We start from the raw sequence: 19,649 nt of genomic DNA on the forward strand, positions 1-19,649 counted from the left end.
CTTATAATCACTTTCTCATCTTGGAGCTGGAAGGACAGCCATTTGGTGGCACTGCGGCCGAAGTACTACTGAGCGCCCCTCCTTACGCCCGTTAAAGCTCCACGCAGACTTCCCGTCTCAAAAACGTTTTATTGCCACAGTGGTTTCCAAAAAACACTCCATAATGCCGCCTTAACAGACTCCCTACTTGGCCACTTCCTCCAAATCCAGGCAGTCTTCTCCGTTCTTGAGACTTCATCCCGTTAGTGATAAACACGGATGACTAGCAAGTGCCAAAAAAAAAAGAAAAAAGTCTTAAACACCGTGTACTTCTTCCCTTCCCGTGCCCCACCGTGTCTAGTCTTTCAGTGGCCTGGCCAAAGGTGTATGACCTCATCCAAGTGAGCCCAGGTAATGAAGATGAATCAGGGAGTCGATGTGGGAACCAGAAAGGTCGTCACATTGGCGTTTTCTTGATCTCTACCCGCGGCAGCTGTCCTAGAATTGACCTGCCTCCCGCAGGGAAATCCATGAGACTAATTCTTACTGAATCTACGCCATGTGCCAGGTAGATGCTAGAATTGTACAAACACACAAAGCCAAATCTTTGCCTTAAGACACAGTGGTGAGAGGCCCTGCCATTTCATTCATTACAAGAATAGTTACTGAGTTGCTGGCGTTTCCAGACTTTGTTCAAGGTGCAGAGTATACACCTGTGAGTGAAACAGACAGAAACCCTTGTCTTCCGGGACTTTTCACTCTTGTGGATGGGGACAGGCAATAAACAAGACAAATAAATGACATTGTGGTATGAGATGGGGATCCGTACTATGGGGAAACAAAGCAATGAAGGGTGATAGCACCTGTAGTGATGCTCGGATGAACCCCTGGAAGAGGTGAGGAAGCTGGCCCAGGGATATCTGGGATCGCAGGGCTACGGGCTGTGACTTCCAGTCTGATGGAGCTGGCAAGCCAGTACAGTAAATCATCAGAATCCAATGAAAAAACAATGTAAATGACAGACAGAGATTCCAAGCTTTGATTTTTACTTGGGAGTGAGATGGAAAGCTATTGGTCTCAAGGTTTTACAATTCAGTGTGAAACTGATATGAAAGAAGTACTGTGAACACACAGAGCAAGGCTACTGGTCTCTTCTCGGAGATCTGGGTACACTACAAGGGGGACATTTGCTTGGCTTTAGTGGTGCATTGGCAGTTTGCCAGGTAAAGGAGAAAGTGGGCGGTCGGGAAGAAGGTATTGCGACGCAATAAAAGAAATACAGGGGAAGCCAGATTTCTCTAATAGTTTAATGTGTTTAAAAGTGAATTAAGAGTGTATGTACAGCATGTTTTCCTTTTGAAAATTTTTCAACACATTCTTCTACTTGTTCTTAGAAATTAGCATCTGCTTTTTTGAAAGTGGGCAGAAACTTCAGTGAGACTCATGGACACAGCTGTGGTATTCTTTTTTGGAAGTATGCCATGTGTGGGTTTGATGTCCTGTTATTTCTGGATCTGTGAGACTCTTATAAGAGAAATGCAAAAGAATACTGACCAATGGATTGGTTGCCATTAAACTTGGCGAAAACGGAACCAACACGGAGCCCAGATGACCAGGAGAAATGGCAGTGGTAGCAGTGGATACCGGTAACAAAGCATGAAGAAATTCCGGCGTCTGCACTTCCATTAAAGAAAAGACTGCAATGTCAACGGAAGGAGAAAGAAAAGAAATTGGAGAAGAGGTGTACACATATAAGGCGAGACTCCTACCCTAAAACTTGACTGCTTGTTAAATAATGCAGACCACGTGGGGCGCCAGGGTGGCTCAGTCGGTTAAGCGTCTGACTTTGGCCCAGGTCATGATCTCGAGGTTCATGGGTCCCAGCCCCACGTCGGGCTCTGTGCTGACAGCTCGGAGTCTGGAGCCTGCTTCGGATCCTGTGTCTCCCTCTCTCTCTGCTCCTCCCTTGCTCTCTCTGTCTCTCTCTCACTCAAAAATAAATAAACATTAAAAAAAATAATAACGCAGACCATGCTTGTGTCTTTCAACAATGTATCTTGTATCTATATAAAAACTTTAGAATTCTTAACACAGATTTTCAGATGTTACTCAATGTTTGTTTTGAAGCGTTTTCGAATTTGCTATGTGCATATTTCACTTCAGTGAGCTGTCATGTTTACTGAAAATCCATCTAGTTCTCTGGTACAAAGATTCCAAAGGGGTTTTTGGAACTAATGGTATGAGGAACAAATAGAGGAAAAGTTAGTTACTATTTGTACAAGTAGCTTACTATTTACTCTGAAATTATTTAGCAATTAATTATTCATTAACACATAATCGTTCATAAGTATATGCATTCATTTATTTGACTTTCAGCTTCACAAAAAAGACGTAAATACTATCTATCACTGCTAAGAGATAACTTTCAAAAAGAGGTACAATCATTACTCCAGCAGACATAAAAGTGAACATGTGTTAAAACTTCTGTTTTAACTTGCACGCAGAGAACCGGGGACATGTTATAACAGGTTCAAAGGAGATTTCAAAACAGCATACTTTTATACGAAATGAAAATGAATATGCAAACAGAGGCAAGACTAACTTCTTCCACAGTGACGAGGGAGGCCAAGTGAAACTCTACCAGAGAGGACAGAATTCACATTTTCTGAGATAAGAGTTAAGTGCCATTGCTATCAGTTACCTGCAATTTATAAAGTTGTGAGACAGTGTAGATGAAATCAGAATCCGATAATCCAGAGGGTGTCATTTAGAGTCTATACAGAGCCTAGGTTTCTACCGAAGCACAGAGTTTATCCTACAGCACTTGGGAAACCTCACTTAAAACTTTTCAGTGTAGTATTTACCATGGAAACTTTCGAACACATGTCAAGACAATAGTAGTACATTGCCTCAACAATCAGTGCTGTTTTGCCAATCTTGTTTTGTCTGCCTCTCCCACTTTTTTAAAAAGCCGAAATATTGTAAAGGATCCTTACCTATCATATTTTATTGGTAAATAATGTGCATTTTTTCTTTTTTTATATTACTAAATACCATTTTCACACCAAAAAAAAAAAAAAATTAGCAACAGTTCCACAGTGTCATCTAATATCCAGTGCTGACTATTTTCCATTTTCACCTCCGATGTACAGCCTCCATTCTCCTCTCCCATTTGTGTGCCGTGAGGCTGACTGATTGATTTCCCCAGGGTGCTCCTTGCCCTCTGGCTCCCAGTTCTGCTTAGCTGGCGGAGGCAACGGGGAAGAGTTTGAGGTCAGGATCTTATTCCCCCAGCTCCCTCCCCATGGGGTTGCCCCATATCGACTGTATCCCTTTATCAAAGCCCACCATGCCTTTTAGGCAGCCCTTTCTTACAGCTACAGCTACTTTCTCTGAGTTTCCATAACTACCCACCCCTCGTCCGCTCAGGTCTATATTAGTCTGGTAGGGCTGCTGTAACCAAGTGCTGTAAGAAAGATGAAATAATAAAAATTTCTTCTCAGGGCACCTGGGTGGCTCAGTCAGCTAAGTGTCCTACTTTGGCCGACATCTCACAGTTCATGGGTTCGAGCCCCACATCAGAGTCTGTGCTGACAGCTCAGAGCCTGGAGCCTGCTTCGGATTCTGTGACTCCCTCTCGCTCTCTGTCCCTTCCCCACTCATGTTCCGTCTCTCTCTGTCTCTCAAAAATAAATGAAATGTTAAAAAAAATAAAATTATTCTCACGATACTGGAGGTAGAAGTGCCAAATCAGAGTGTGGGCAGGATTGCTTGCTTTTTTGGAGACTGTGAGGGAGAATCTGTTCTGCGCCTCTTTCTAACTTCAGGTCCTTGTGGTAGTGCTTGGCACCCCTGGGTTTGTAGCTACGTCACTCTGGTCTCTACCTCCATAGCTGCATGGCCATCTCCCTGACCTGTGTTTGCATGGCTACATTTTCTTCTCATAAGGACACCAGTCTTATTCGGTTAGATTCTACCCTAATCAAGTACGACCTCATGTTAACTTGATTACATCTACAAAGAACCTATTTCCAACTTAGGTCACATTCTGAGGTTCTGGGAAGGGAATGAATTTTGGGCAGACATCATTCAACCCAGCAGAATATCTAAGGGTGGTGGTGACTTTGTGTTGCCCATGCCCTCACTATTGTAAATAGTCCCTTTATGAAACTATCCTAAATTGTCGAATTTGAGTATACCATCTGTTTCTGGTCACCACCCTGTCTGCCCAACCAGTGGGGCACATTAAGATGATTAAGGTCTCTGGACTACATTATACAAAAAAAGCAGGAGAGTTTACACAACAGTGAAGTAAGATCACAATCCCTTGCTGTGTAAAGGCAAACTCGGGTCTGATTATCTTCACTGATAAAAATTGGAGAGCCTGTTTTCAATGTCAGTAGCACAATGTTTATTTGTTCCGGTTAAACTCCCTCATCTAGAACCTTAGCAATAATTTTTATCACCACCTGATTACTTTTGCAATAATCCACAGTCATCCTTTAAAACTCATTTGGCTTTTGCTAACTAAAGGAGTAAGTTAAATAGCCCCAACCTCGGCAGTGACCTAGAAATGTGGTACTGCTTTTGGTTTACTCTCTTGGGGGATATTGGAAGAATGGGAGGGGGCGGGGAGCAGGTGGTCAGTTTCAAGGGCCTCTGTTTGCTTTTTCTATGATAGCACTTACTCCGTGGGTCGTAAACAATATGGGGATTCTGCCAGATACTAAGTATGTTTAATTGTATTATATATTCTGCAAAGTGAGGAAATGACCATAGGATCAATCTCCTATCTCATCAGGTCCATTGTAAAATAAACTCAGGTGAAGACTTCATCTATCACCTGACCTCCACAAGCCCCGTTCTGCCTGGAGACCACGGTGGTATGTTGGAGCCCTGGGGATTACCTTCGTAATGTCTGGTAACCCTCCCATGCACTAGGTCTTTCTCTTTATCCTTGTTCTCTTGCTCTGAGAAATGGCTGCAGGTACCTCTGGGCATGACTTGGGGGAAGGGTCATGGTATACACCTGTTGGAGCACAGGAACTGGTCTCATAGGACCCAGCTTCTCCTCAAAGATCCTCACATCCGTGAACCAGGCACTTGTTTAGATATGTAAACTAGGTACTTATTTCTTCATTTTTGAACGATGCATGCCATTCTTTAGTTGTGCATCAAGAATCATGTGGATTAGTAGAGTAAAAATTGTTCCCCTTGTTAGGAATATTATCTCGCTTACTGCTGGCATTTATTTGAAAATGACGTGTGTAAAAGCCTATATAAAAGTTTGTTTATTTAAACAGATGTATATACTCCTACTATGTGTCAGGTAGTATTCTAAGTTCTTTACAAATGTTAACTCATTTAGGGAAGAGTATGCAATGGGAAAAAGATAGTCTATTCAACAAATGGTATTGGGAAAACTAGACAGCTACATGCAGAAGAAGGAAACTGGACCACTTTCTTACACCACACACAAAAATAAACTCAAAATGGATTAAAGTCCTAAATGTGAGACCTGAACCGTAAAAATCCTAGAAGAGAGCCCAGGCAGTAATCTCTCTATCAGTTGTAGCCACATTTTTCTAGATATGTCTTCTGAGGCGAGGGAAATAAAAGCAAAATTAAACTATTGGGACTACATCAAAATAAAAAAACTTCTGCACAGTGAAGGAAACAATCAACAAAACTAAGAGGCCACCTAGTGAATGCGAGAAGGTATCTGCAAATGACATATCTGATGAAGAGTTAGTATCCAAAATATATAAGGAACTGATACAACTCAACACCCCAAATAAAAATAACCCAATTAAAAGTGGGCAGAAGACGTGAACAGCCATCTCTCCAGAGAAGACACACAGATGGCCAGCAGACACATGAGAAGATGCTCAACATCACTCTTCATCAGGAAAATGCAAATCCAAACTACAATAAGATATCACCTCACACCTGTCACAAAGGCTAAGATCAAAAACTCAAGAAACAGCAAGTGTTGGCAAGGGTGTGGAGAGAAAGGAACTCACATGCACTGTTAGTAGGAATGCAAACTGGTGGAGGCATTGTGGAAAACCGTATGGAGGTTCTTCCAAAAGTTAAAAATAGAACCACCCTGGGATGCCTGGGTGGCTCAGTCAGTTAAGCGTTTGACTCTTGATTTCAGCTCAGGTCATGATCTCACGGTCATGAGATAGAGCCCAGCTTAGGATTCTCTCTTTCCCTCTCTCTCTTTCTGCCCCTCCCCGACTTGTGCCCACTTGTTCTCTCTCAAAATAAATAAATAAACATTAAAAACATAGAACTACCCTACAGTATAGTAATGACACTACTGGGTATTTACCGCAAAAATGTAAAAAAAACTAATTCAAAGGGATACATGCACTCCTATGTTTATTGCAGCATTATTGACAATAGCCAACTTACAGAAGTATCCCAAATGTCCATTGATAGATGAATGGACAAAGAAAATGTGGTCTATACACACTGCAATATTATGCAGCCATTAAAAAAAATGAAACCTTGCCATTTGCAATGACATGGGTGGAACTAGAGAGTATAATGCTAGGCAAAATAAATCAGTCAGAGAAAGACAAATACCATATGCTCTCACTCATATGTAGAATTTAAGAAACAAAACAAATGAGCAAAGGAAAAAAAGAGAGACAAACCAAGAATCAGACTCTTAACTATAGAGAACAAACCGATGACCACCAGAGATGAGATGAGTGGGGGAGTGGGTGGAAAGGTGATGGGGATTAAAGAGTACACTTATCATGATGAACACTGAGTAATGTATAGAATTGTTGAATGACTGTATTAAACACCTGAAACTAATATAACACTGTATGTTAATTATACTGGAATAAAAATTTAAAAAACCATGTTAAGTCACTTAATTTTCATCACAATCCTGCATGGTAGATTCTATTACTCCCAAGCTATTTTGGAGGAAACTGAGGAACAGAGACATTAAGTAACTTACCCAACACCACACAGCTGGTATTAGTCCAGTTCAGATTGCTTAATTATAATTAAGATTTAACCACCATGCTATGTTGCATCAAACATGCAATCATTTTTCATAAGAATTTAAATTGTGGAAAGCGAATGATTTTAATACAGAAATGACCGATTGGGTCAATGTAGTATCATTATGCCTAAAAATAAAACCATTGAATAAACATTCAGATTACTAATACCTACCATTTTTTCCAGATACTGTGCTAGGTATTTTACATACATTATCTCTAATTTCGTAACAGAGCTTCAGTGTGGGGTAATATTATCCCTGTTTAGAAAGGAGAAACTTGGATCTCAAGAGGTGATTGCAACGCAGCCTAATGCCACTCGGCTCTTACATGCTGAGCAGGATGACTAAAGCCAGGTCCTGACATTACATATCTGCCTACCTGAGCCACCGGCATATTAGGAACATTGTGATAATGTAGGCCGCTCTCAGGGGGACATGGTAATTGACCCTAATTAAATTGAACATACAACAGCCGAGAATGAATCCTAGAATACCTCTCCTTACTCAAGTACATATCTTTCACTCATTTAGACTCAGAGAACTAAATCACGCAAACATCCTTACATTCAGTGGTAACAGATGATGCAGTATTTTCTGTGGCTGAAAAGCCCTGGGCATTGGAGGTACATTAAGAGTTGGAATGAGATTCTGTTTCTCACCAGATCTGTGCTACTCAGGAAATACCTGAGTAGTAAAGACTTAGCTTTCCTCCTCACTCAGTGGGGATCATTTTTACCACAGGACAATATTTCTGGACTCAACTCGAATGAGATAATACACGTGAAAGTATAGGGTAAGTGAGTAAAAATTTAGGCTAAGATAAGTATGCTCTGTGTGTTCAAGATCTGTTTATGGTCATATAGATTCATAATATATATTTTGCTAACCCTAACCCTGACCCTAATATACCAAAACGCTTACGCCCATTCCTTGTTTCGTGACTCTGACTTAGCTGACTACTAATCTAAATCAGTTAATTTTGAGTCTGCTCCTTCACCATCCGTGTCCCCAGTGAATGATCTCAGGATGACATGAGTTGTTCAGAATCTATTCTTTCCTTTCTGACCTTAAACAGTGAACCCCAACTCTATCCCAAATCCCTGAAACCTCGTTTCATTGCTGAGACACACACTTTCCTGCATTTTACATCTCTGAAATTGGGATATATGTAAGTGGCATGCGACAGCCGCTCTCCGTCCGACCACGGTTGTGACATAACAGATGTTGCTGCACACCCTAAAGGGCCAGACTGGCAGAAGGCGTGTGAGTGACATGGAAGAAAATCCAGAGCGAAAAGAGTGCCGTGAACTTTTTTGGTGGTAAAGCGTATCATGAGGAAATATTTGCTGATTTAATCATTTGGTGAGTGTGCGATAAAGTGGCATTAAATACACTCTCAAGGTTTTCACCACTATCTAGACCTAAATCTTTCTTCATTATCCTCAACCAAAACTCTGTAGCCATTAACCCATAACTTCCCTCTCTCCAGCCCCTAGCAATCTCTATTCTACTTTCTGTGTCTATCAACCTGCCTGTTCTAGTACCTCATACAAGTACCTTCATATAAGTAGAAAACATAATGTTTTCTAGATCCATTCATGTTGTAGCACATATAAAAATGGCTTTACTTTTAATGGTTGAATGATATTCCATTGTTTGTATATACCACATTTTCTTTATCCATTCTTCTGTCCACGGGCACTTGCGTTGCTCCTATTTTTTTTTGACTATTGTTGCTACGAGCACTGGTGTAGAAGTAGCTGTTTGAGTCCTCTGGATATACAGCGAGATGTGGCCTTTGAGTCATCCGGTAGTTCTCTGTTTAACCTTTTTAGAAACTGACACACTGTTTCCCACAGAGGCTGCAATTGCTGTAATCTTGGGGTGCCCAGCTGTCACAGTTGGTGGAGCATGAGACTCTTGAACTCAGGATTGTGAGATCAAGCCCCATGTTGGGCCGACTTTTAAAAAAAATTGTAAAAAGAAAAAACCATTGTAAAAAGAAAAAAAAAAATTGGTGTAATCTTTTATCCCCCATCAACCAAAAGATTGAGAGTACAGACCAAAAGGTCATGGGCCAGAGACTTAGACTTTGGGGGTCTCAACATCCCCAATGTCAAAATAAAGCAGCTGTATTTCATTGTAAACCTGGCTTAGAATCCAGAACCAATGGAGTTCGTTCTTCCATGGATTCTTCTAACAAATGCTGCATTTTGACGCCACAGGGAATAATAGTTGAGTGGCAAACTGTGCACATGGATGACTCTGAATTAAAAAGTGATACAAAAGAGGTAGTCCCTGGCCGGGAAGAAGTTTAGGAGTGCACTAACCACAATATAATGCTAATACCCTCTTTCAGTGAATCTAAGGTGCTATACATTATAATACAATATTATATATGTTATATATTACATATATATATAATAGAAGTAAAGATGCATTAACTTATGATGCATTGCTATAGCATCATGGATTATAATATACCTCCTGGTTTTAGCAATATAAAAATGTGGGAAAAAATGTGTTTTAGGGGTGCCTGGGTGGCTCAGTTGGTTAAGCATCTGACTCTTGATTTCGGCTCAGGTCATACTCTCACAGTATATGTTACCGAGCCCCATGATGGGTTCTGCGCTAACAGCTTGGAACCTGCTTAGGATTCTCTCTCTCCCTCTCTCTCTCTCTCTGAATCTCCTCCCACTCACAGGTGCACACACACACACACACACACACACTCTCTCTCTCTCTCTCTCTCTTTCTCTCAAATTAAACATTTTTTAAAAATGTGTTTTAGACTCAGTGAAATATAGTATTTCCCTTCTTATGTATTAAGAGTTATTGAGTTGTATAGGATAAAAATACCTAAGTTTGAAAAGCTCTTTCTATAAATATAAAATAAAGTATTTGGATGATAAGAAAGCATTGTATCATAATATTTTTCTTCCTCAATGATAATGGTGCCATTTACAATCAATGACATCTTAGCTTTGATAAAATAATATATCAGCTTTACTTGTACTTTGATTCTGTTCACTTCTTAGTCTTGAGTTAAATTATGACTCTAACTCCTACTTACCAGTATCTATCCCTGTTACAATCTTTTATGTGACAGGTACAGCATCAAGTCCTGATGGTCCGAATCAGTTAAATCTTTTAAGATATTAGTGGTTGGGGGTAGTAGCTACAGAAGAAGTTCTCTATAGGAGTTTTAGTATAACAGCCTTTTTGTTTAGCAAATGGTAAGGAAGATTCTACTTCCCAAGCTGGAACAGACATTGGAACAATTTACCTGGGGTTTTGTTAGAGACAGAGATTTCCAGCCCCATCCAGACCTATTAATCAGAATCTCCAGAGAAGACGCCTAGAAATCTGCATTTGTAATAGACACCCAGGGGATCCTTAGGATAAGGCAAGTTTGAGAATCACTGACTGAAGGTAATCGATTACCTTCAGACCTACGCCTACAGATTCAATAACTCTAAAAGTGGCATGATATAGGCCCTCCATCTAGATGAGCTACCATGCTGATCAAGGAGATATCTTGGAGCTATCTATCTGAACAATTCAAAAGGGAAATGCTCAAAAACGTCACCTTTAAAAACCCTAAAATGTAGCTTTTCTAAGTTCCACTTAGCCTAAATGCAGGAATGTACATCCTCAGTGGGTAGTTTTAATTCTGTCCTGTTAAAATACAGTCGGTTAAGGAAGGGATTATAACAATAGCCTATGTCCACATCTGTTAACATAGTATCTGGTGACCTGAATGCCACTTATTTAGGCACACAGACCTGTTCCTTAAGGCTTTAGATACGTAATCGGAGCCTTTGGGCTGTTGAAGTTACCTTAAACCTCATTTCATCAAAAAGACCCGTACATTAATACTTGCAAACCACAACGCATGGAAGGAACCACGAAATCTCTTAAGAATGCTGGCTCATAACCCTAACCCACACGGCCCTTTCTTAGTAAAGTCGCCATTTTCGGGTGCAAATTATAATTATGGTAAATAACATTCATTGTAAAAGGGAGACTGCACGGAGATTCTAACGTCCGTCAGTTGTCCCCTTGAGGAATCCTGCTTGCCTCCATTCAGCGCCCTTGACATCCAGGACAGATGACCACCGCGTAGTTCAGTACTCGTTGAATGTTGAACTGCGGAATGGGATTTTCTATCACACACATACCTGCTAACTATGTGCCGGGAATCACTCCAAGCACTTCATATATTATGTCTCGTAGAGATTGGTAGTCAGTTTCGAGAGAAATCATTCTGCCATCTTCCAGCAGCAGCAATTTCTTTTACAAATGCTTGTAAAGTGATGCCCGTGTGCCAGGCACTGTGTGAGATCATGTGAAACTTTATTTTAGACTGGCTAGCCCAAAACAGCTTATTTCAAAACTTACGTGACAGAGACTCATTCAATCTCTCTTCCTTCTCTAGAAAAAGAAAAGAACCGGACTAGATACTTTCTGAGGTATAAACTTTAAAGCTCTAAAACATTCTGATTCTATCAACCTAAATTTTGCTCTCTCCCATAATACCTTAAATGAGAGCATTTATATGGCTAACATTATATCCATTAGAAAATGTGAAACTCGGGGCGCCTGGGTGGCTCAGTCAGTTAAACATCCGACTTAGGCTTAGGTCATGATCTCACATTTGGTGAGTTTGAGCCTTGAGGTGGGTTCTGTGCTGGCAGTGAGAAGCCTGCTTCAGAGTCTGTGTCTCCCTCTCTCTCTCCCTCTCTCTCTCTCTCTCTCTCTCTGCCCCTCCCCCGCTCATACTCTGTCTCTCTTTCTCTCAAAAAATAAAAAAAATAAAAAAAAGAAAAGAGAAAGAAAACTTTAAAATCTTCGCATGGAAATGCTTCTGTATGGTGGAAAGGAAAATTAACGTAAGTAGCTACATCTATATAGCCCACGGTCTGTATAATCAACACTAAGAAGAACTCCTAACCTAAGAGATCTCCTATCCCCAACAAACAGGATGACAGCAGTGGAGTGACGATTGAGAAAAGCACCTGCATATGAGGGAAGACATTTCCTGCACTGTAGTTATTATCTAACATCAGATTAAGAATACGAACAGTGCCAGTTTGTCTTGTTTCATAGGTAAATGTTAATATGTAATTTTTCTGTTGTATGAAAATCATATATGTAAATTGTCCTATTTGAGAAATAAGAATAAACATGGATATGTAAAGATTTTGGAAGGAATGAGGCAATCAGCATCTGCAGTCTGTTTATTCAGTGGTGGCCTTTGGTACACTCCCCAGTGTTGTAAATATCCAAAGACCAACTCGGGCATGTGTTTACCTAGCCTTGCCCTTTGAGTTCCTTCTGGAGCTCAGTTATGCAAATTCACCAAGTTCAGATAGTACCTCCAAATAGGGTTTGCTTAAGTTTGTATTGCTAAAAAATGTATATATATACAATGGGAGATGATTCAACCATAAATGACAAGGAAATCCTGCCCGTGGGGACAATATGGATGGACCCAGAGGTCATTATGCTAAGCAAGATAATTCACAGATAAACACATATTCTGCATGGTATCACCGATCTGTGGAATCTAAAACAAGAAAGAAAAGAAAAAAGAAAAATGCTGCTAACTTTGGGCTTAGTTTTTTTCCTCTTTTCTAGTTCCTTGAGGTGTAAAGTTAGGTGGTTTATTTGAGATTTGTTTGTTTGTTTCTTGAGGCAGGTGTTTATTGCTATGAACTTCTCTCTTAGAACTGCTTTTGCTGAATCCTGTTAGTTTTGGTGTATTGTATTTCCCTTTTCATTTGTCTCAAGGTATTTTTTGATTTCTCTTTTGATTTCTTCTTTGACCCACTGTTGTTCAGTAACATGTTGTTTAATTTCCACATATTTGTGAATTTTCTCGTAATCAATTTCGTTTCATACCACTGTGGCCAGAAAACATTTTTGACATGATTTCAATCTTCTTAAATATATGAAGACTTGTTTTGTGACCTAACATACAATTTACCCTGGAGAACGTCCCATGTACACTTGAGAAGAACGTGTGTTCTATTGCTTTTGGATGGGATTGAGCTTTGCTTTGTGAGATGTTTAAAAAAATTTTTGTTTTGAGTCATCATGTTGAGCCCAACGTGGGGCTCGAACTGACGACCCCGAGATCAAGAGTCACACACTCTACTGACAGAGCCAGCCAGGCGTCCCTGTGAACTATTTTTTTGATTACCAATTCAGTCTTTTTATTTGCTGTAGGTCTATTCATATTTTCTATTTCTTTTTGCTTCAGTTTTGAGAGTTTGTGTCTTTCCCGTGTCAACTTCATCTAGGCTATCTAATTTGTTAGCATACATTTGTTCTCAGGATTCACTTACAATCCTTTTTATTTCTGTAATGTCTGTAGTGACATTCCCTCTTTCATTTCTGCTTTTAGTAATGTGAGACTTCTCTCTTTTTTTTCTTAATCTAGCTAAACTTTCGTCGATTTTGTTGATCTTTTCAAGGAACCGTTTTCTTTTTTTAAGTTTATTTATTTCTTTTCGTAATCTCTACACCCAACGTGGAGCTCGAACTCACAACCCTGATATCAACAGTCACATGCTCTTCAGACTAAGCCAGCCAGGCGGCCCCAAAAAACCAACTTTCAGTTTCATTGATTCTCTCTATGGTTTTTCTATTTTCTATTTTGTTTATCTTCATTCTGATCTTAATAATGTTTTTCCCTCTGCCACCTTTGAGTTTAGTTTGCTGCTTTTTTGTTTTAGAACTGCAGTTCCTTATGGTGGAAAGTTAGGTTACTCACTTGAGATCTTTTTTTAACGTAAGCATTTACAGCTATGTATTTCCCTCTGAGCACTGCTTTCAGTGCATTCCATGAATTTTGATATGTTGTGTTTTACTTTTCATTCATTTCAAAGTGTTTTCTAGTTCCCTTTATGATGCTTTTCTTTGACACATTGGTTATTTAGGATCGCGTGATTTAATTTCTATGGATTTGTGCATTTTCTGGTTTTCCTTCTGTTAGTGATTTCTACTTCCACTGTGGTCAGAGAAGATCTTTGTTTGATTTCAATCTTAATTTACTGATACATTGATAATAGTGATATTACTGATTAATCTTCTTTTTTGTCAACTAACATATGATTTATATAGGAGAATCTTCCATGTGGTCTTGAGAAAAATATGTCTTCTTGTTGTTGGATGGATTATTTTATAGATATTTATTTGGTCTAGTTGATCTATAATATCTTCAAGTCTTCATTTTCTTGTTGACCTTTTGCCACACTCTTCTGTTCATTTTTGAAAGTGGGGTATTTGTTTGTTTGCTCTTTTATTTTTCTATTTCATTAATATCTCCTCTAATCTTTATTATGTCCTTGTAATGCCTGCCCATCCTTGCACCTAGGTCTTTCTATGTATTTATAGCTATTTCTTTAGCCACCTAGCATTACTGGGTCAAAGGATATGAACATTTTAAAATATCTTGATACATGTTGCTACCCCATCTTCCAGAAAAATTGGACTAATTAATAACTGTGCCAAATAGGCAGGTTAGGATACTGATGCAGCAATGCTATATTAATAGGGTTGGTAGCTTAAGCAGTATCAGTCTCCTACTGCCACTGTGACCGGCTGCCACTAACTTAAAACAACACAGATTTATTCTTGTACCATTCTGAGGCCAGAAGTCCAAAATCAGTTTTACTAGGCTAGAGTGGCGGTGTTTGCAAAGCTGCTTTATTCTGGAGGCTCTTAAAAGAGCCTTTAGTCCCTTGTGTTTTTTAGCTTCTAGCCTGTGTTCTTTGGCTACGGCCCCTTCCTTTATCTTCAAAGCACATCACTTCAATCTCTGCTTCCATCATCACATGGCCTTCTCTGACCTTGACTCCTCCTGTGTCCCTCCTACAAGGACTGTTGTAATTAAATCAAGCCCACCCTGATAATCCAGAATAGTCTGCCCATCTCAAGACCGTTCATCTAATCACATCTGCAAAGTCCCTTTTGTCGTATAAGATTCACGGTTTCCAGGGATTAGGATGTGGATGGCTGGAAGTCATTATCCTGCCTACCACTGCATCAGCCTTTTATACACACTACATAAATTTATGCACAAGTGATAAAATCTGACATACATTTTAGTTGCCAAATCTATCTAATGGCACAATATTACAACTAATGGCATTAAAGTTCACTTGTATTATTGATAGTATTACTAGGAACAGAGCTGAGGAGCATCTATTAGCATAATTCTGTGGTGTCTGAGGCCAGGAGCTGGAGAGATCACTGCAGGGCAAATGCACAGCGAAGAGGGAAATTTCCTGAGCCTCATTGACAAAGAGCATCTGGGCCAGAAAAATTAGGCTTTTGGCACAGACTACTCTAAATGTCATACATAATCACATGCATGTAATCATCAATGTGTCATAATTTTGGATTCTTATAGCTGAAAATCTGAAAGTTGAGAACTGCTGGTAATTGGAAAATTACTGATCCAAATTTGTTTTTTAATTTTTTTTAATGTTTATTTATTTTTGAGAGAGAGGGAGACAGAGCATGAGCGGGAAAGGGACAGAGAGAGAGGGAGACAGAATCCGAAGCAGGTTCCAGGCTCTGAGCTGTCAGCACAGAGCCCGATGCTGGGCTCGAACTCACAAGCTGTGAGATCATGACCTGAGCCAAAGTCAGATGCTTAATCATCTGAGCCACCCAGGCGCCCCAACTGATCCAAATTTCTTAAAGCACTATGTTGTAAATTATGCTTCACAAAATATAGTCCAGATACCTCCAGTTATTTCTAAGGAACTCACAGTTATCAGAGTTGGATGTACATCTCTTTAATGTTTGTAAGAGACCATTGTTTATATTATCACTTAGCATAAATCAATAAATTTTTTATTATATGTAATAGGTGAAGAGATTGATGGGGGGAGGGGGGGAAGAATAATACCTTGAACTGCAAAACAGAATCAAAAGTTTGAGAACCGAGTAGATTTAAAAAAAAAAAAAAAAAAAAAAAAAAAAAAGCAATTCATTCCACCATAGCACCACCTAGTGGAACTTTAGAAGAAATCAATTGGTTTTTCTATCCGCCTTGGATGGGCAAAATAAAATGTAAAGTGAATAAGGGTTCATTTAAAAGTAAGCTCAATATAAAATGCAGTTCCTAAAGCAATTAAGAGATTGATATGCTCTATTGAAAAATAAGGAACAACCTTATATTTGTACAAAAAATCCCATTTTTTTCTAGTTACAAATTGAGACTCACTTTATGTACTTTACAAAATAAGAATGAGTACACTAGAATAAAAGTCATTCATAATTCCACCATTCAAGAATGTATATAAGTTCAAACATTTTTCTATGTCCATGTCTATACATGTATATTTTATTTTTAATGTTTATTTATATTCAATATTTATATTTAATTTTATTTAAGAATAAAATTTTAATTTATTTTAATACTTATTTATATTTAATATTTACTATTTATTTAGTGTTATTTATATATTTTTTTAATGTTTATTTATTTTTGAGAGAGAAAGAGACAGAGAGTGCAAGTGGGAGAGAGGCAGAAAGGGAGACACGGAATCTGAAGCAGGCTCCAGGCTCTGAGCTGTTGGCACAGAGCCTGACGCAGTGCTCAAACTCACAAACTGCGAGATCATGACCTGAGCCGAAGTCGGACACTTAACGGACTGAGCCACCTGGGTGCCCCTATACATTTATATTTTAAAATGGAGTGTATGTCATAGTACTGTTTTCATTTAGCATTTCTTTGGCTACATTAAGCTATTAAATTTTTATCTATAATAATGTTTCATGGATGAATCCACTAAAAATACATATAAATTGAACATATGTTTTGGCTAATTAGCAAGAGCAAAAAAAACTGAAAAAGACTACCTCCAGTTTGAGTCTGACCAAATTTCCATGAACTAGTTACTCAACCTCAACTAAGTAGTAAAATTTATTGAAGGTCAAGGTCAGTTTCTTCTCAATAAAATAAATGGGAATAAAGTTGACTTCTATAGTGCTGATATGAATAGTGCGGATAAAATAACTAGTACAGAGAGAGATTATCAATAAATAATAACCATATCTGTGTTTGTTGACTTAAACTAAATAGATACAAAAATCATTTAGTAATGATGGAAATACATTTTATGGGTATTAGAATTGACCTATCACAACCGTTAAAACTCCTTTATTATACATTAGTAGAATTTTTACAGATTAGAATTTGTTTAAAATTAAATTGTATTATGTCAACTCAATAAAGTGTTTACCTTTTATATACATTTTATTAGACTCTGTCCAAAATTAAACAAAAATGTGTCAAATATATATAATTTTATGGAATTGTAAGAACGATGTCGTGTTGACTTTCACCTCTATGTAGGTAATTGCTGTATCTGTATCTAATGTCCTGACTTGTCATGTCAAATTTCAGGTGTCTTCATCTATGAACGTATGTAGGACATTTGAAAAATGAGGTTAAACTGTTCATATTGTTATGTGTTTTTCAATTTTAACTATTATATATATGGTGAATATATACTTTCCACTAATCCCTTGCTATAAACTGTTCTAATCATTATCTTTATGCATCTTTGCCTGCAAATCAGATTACTTCCTTAGGATAAACTCCCTAAAAATGAAACTGTAGAAGTAACAAGAACCTTAGAGTAGAAATAATGACATGTCTTGCGGGGCTGATCTTTACAGCCTTAGTCCACAAAGGCAGGTGTAAGACCCCTCAAAGCAAATTGAACTAAGTAATTCTAGGGTGGCCAATATTAAGTTACCAAGAAAGCCACCTCTCTCATGGTCTAACTAGACCCAGGGATTGAGTCGACAATATCTGAAAGAATATTTGGAGTATATCTTAGTTTGGGCTCTCTGGAAGGAGCACGTGCTGTGACAATCTGCTTTCTGGAGGTGTTAGGGATTGCTCTCAGAAACAGCACCCCTAGGGGACCAGGGAAGCAAAGCTGGCAGGAGTTGAGCCATGATTCAGCTGCTGGAGAGAGAAGCCTCAGTCAATCCCAGAGCCAGCTTGAGCTTCACAGCTGGATCACCCTTCGGAGATGAAGGAAAGAGATCTGTGGCCCCCACCCCAACCAGGAACTGCAGGCCGTTGCTGGGGAGGTGGGGTAACCTTGGGCAAAACAACTTCTTCTGAGCGCAGTTCCTGCAGGAGGTCTGTGAGCCATCAGCAGCCAAGAGTGGGGGTGGTTGAGGAAATGGGTGCCTCGGTTCTACGGGGAAGGGGGGATCTGGGCAGGACACCACCACAGCAGATAAATTTTCTGGTCAGTCTTCCCCGAACGTTACTTCTTTCAGCTAAGGCCTCCATGACATTGCAGCAACCTTTGAGTTCATGTTTCATGCTTGACCATTACCTGAACGACAGACTTCCTATGTTGCCGTTTAAATAGAGACTCAAATGTGTTATCAGACAATTCAGAAAACTGCCGTTCTCTGTGAACACTGAGAAGCCTAGCAAACAATTGCTTCTGAATGAAGTCCACTATCTCTCCAAGGAGATAGACGATCCAAGGAAGCACACCGGAGGCCAAGGTCAGCGTCCCCTTAGAACTTAAAAAAATGTCTTCCCAAAGCATATATGCCAGAGAACTTCCGGCCCTGAGATTCCACTCAACACAGCATGGTAATGGGGCTTCGGGAATTTCAGCCTCTGTGAAATGAACAGGCACTTCAAGGACTCAGTTAGAATAGCAGGTAGTCACTAAAGACATGTAAGTAATCGTCAGCACAGTGCACACAGAAGGAGGCTAGGAAATTAACTGTACTACTGTTGGGAAGACTAAAACGTCATAAAATACACCGCCAAAAGTCGTGAAGCTGGTAAAGTGAAATTTCTTCATCATTGTTTTGTCCCTTAATTTTTCTATAGATATCAGATGGAGTTGGAGAAATTCTGCTGGTTTTCCTGACTTTTTTTTCTTTTTTTCCCCAATGTTTATTTATTTATTTTTGATGGTTGTTTTTTTTTTTTTTTTTTAACGTTTATTCATTTTTGAGAGACAGAGAGAGAGCGCGAGCGGGGAAGGAGCAGAGAGAGAGGGAGACACAGAATCCGAAGCAGGCTCCAGGCTCTGAGCTGCCAGCACAGAGTCCGATGTGGGGCTCGAACTCACCGGACTGCGAGATCATGATCTGAGCTGAAGTCGGCCGCTTAACCGACTGAGCCACCCAGGCGCCCCTATTTATTTATTTTTGAGAGAAAGAGAGAGAGAGACAGAGACAGAGAGAGGGAGAATCCCAAGCAGGCCCTGCACTGTCAGCGCAGAGACCGATGCGGGGCTAGAACTGAACGAACCCGTGAGATCATGACCTGAGCCGGAATCAAGAGTCAGACGCTTAACCGACTGAGCCACCCAGGCACCCCTGTTTTTTCTCTAACTTCATTCTCTTCCAAATCCCTACAGCAGCCTCTGGATTTTCAAACAAAATTCCGTATCTTAGATTGGAGTGTACATGACAAACTGCATGCTCTGTGCTGATACAACGTGGGGTTCTGCACCTTTGGTGCTTTTCAGTATTTCCCTGGTGCTTTGTCAGCTCCTCTGGCTGCGTTGGGATTTACTACATTAATGAATCCCTGGTTAGCTGGTTTAAGGGGATGTACGTCCATCCCTTTTTC

General features: G+C 39.6%; 1 protein-coding gene across 6 annotated transcripts in view; it reads right to left on the bottom strand.

Annotated features, from left to right (window-relative positions):
* The window catches only part of TTPA (alpha tocopherol transfer protein), a 59,289-nt gene that overhangs the window by 18,596 nt on the left and 21,044 nt on the right, over positions 1-19,649 (bottom strand). Inside the window, exon 2 of one of the 6 annotated variants that reach the window (XM_042973004.1) lies at positions 1,269-1,676. The exons of the other annotated variants lie outside the window; for them this stretch is intronic. Coding sequence (XP_042828938.1) covers positions 1,411-1,676 — 266 coding nt within the window. The 3' untranslated portion in view covers positions 1,269-1,410. Of the gene's footprint in view, positions 1-1,268; positions 1,677-19,649 lie in introns of those variants that run through there. 6 annotated transcript variants of the gene reach the window in all.

This window comes from Panthera tigris, chromosome F2 (assembly GCF_018350195.1).
Source record: "Panthera tigris isolate Pti1 chromosome F2, P.tigris_Pti1_mat1.1, whole genome shotgun sequence".
Lineage (NCBI taxonomy): Eukaryota > Metazoa > Chordata > Mammalia > Carnivora > Felidae > Panthera > Panthera tigris.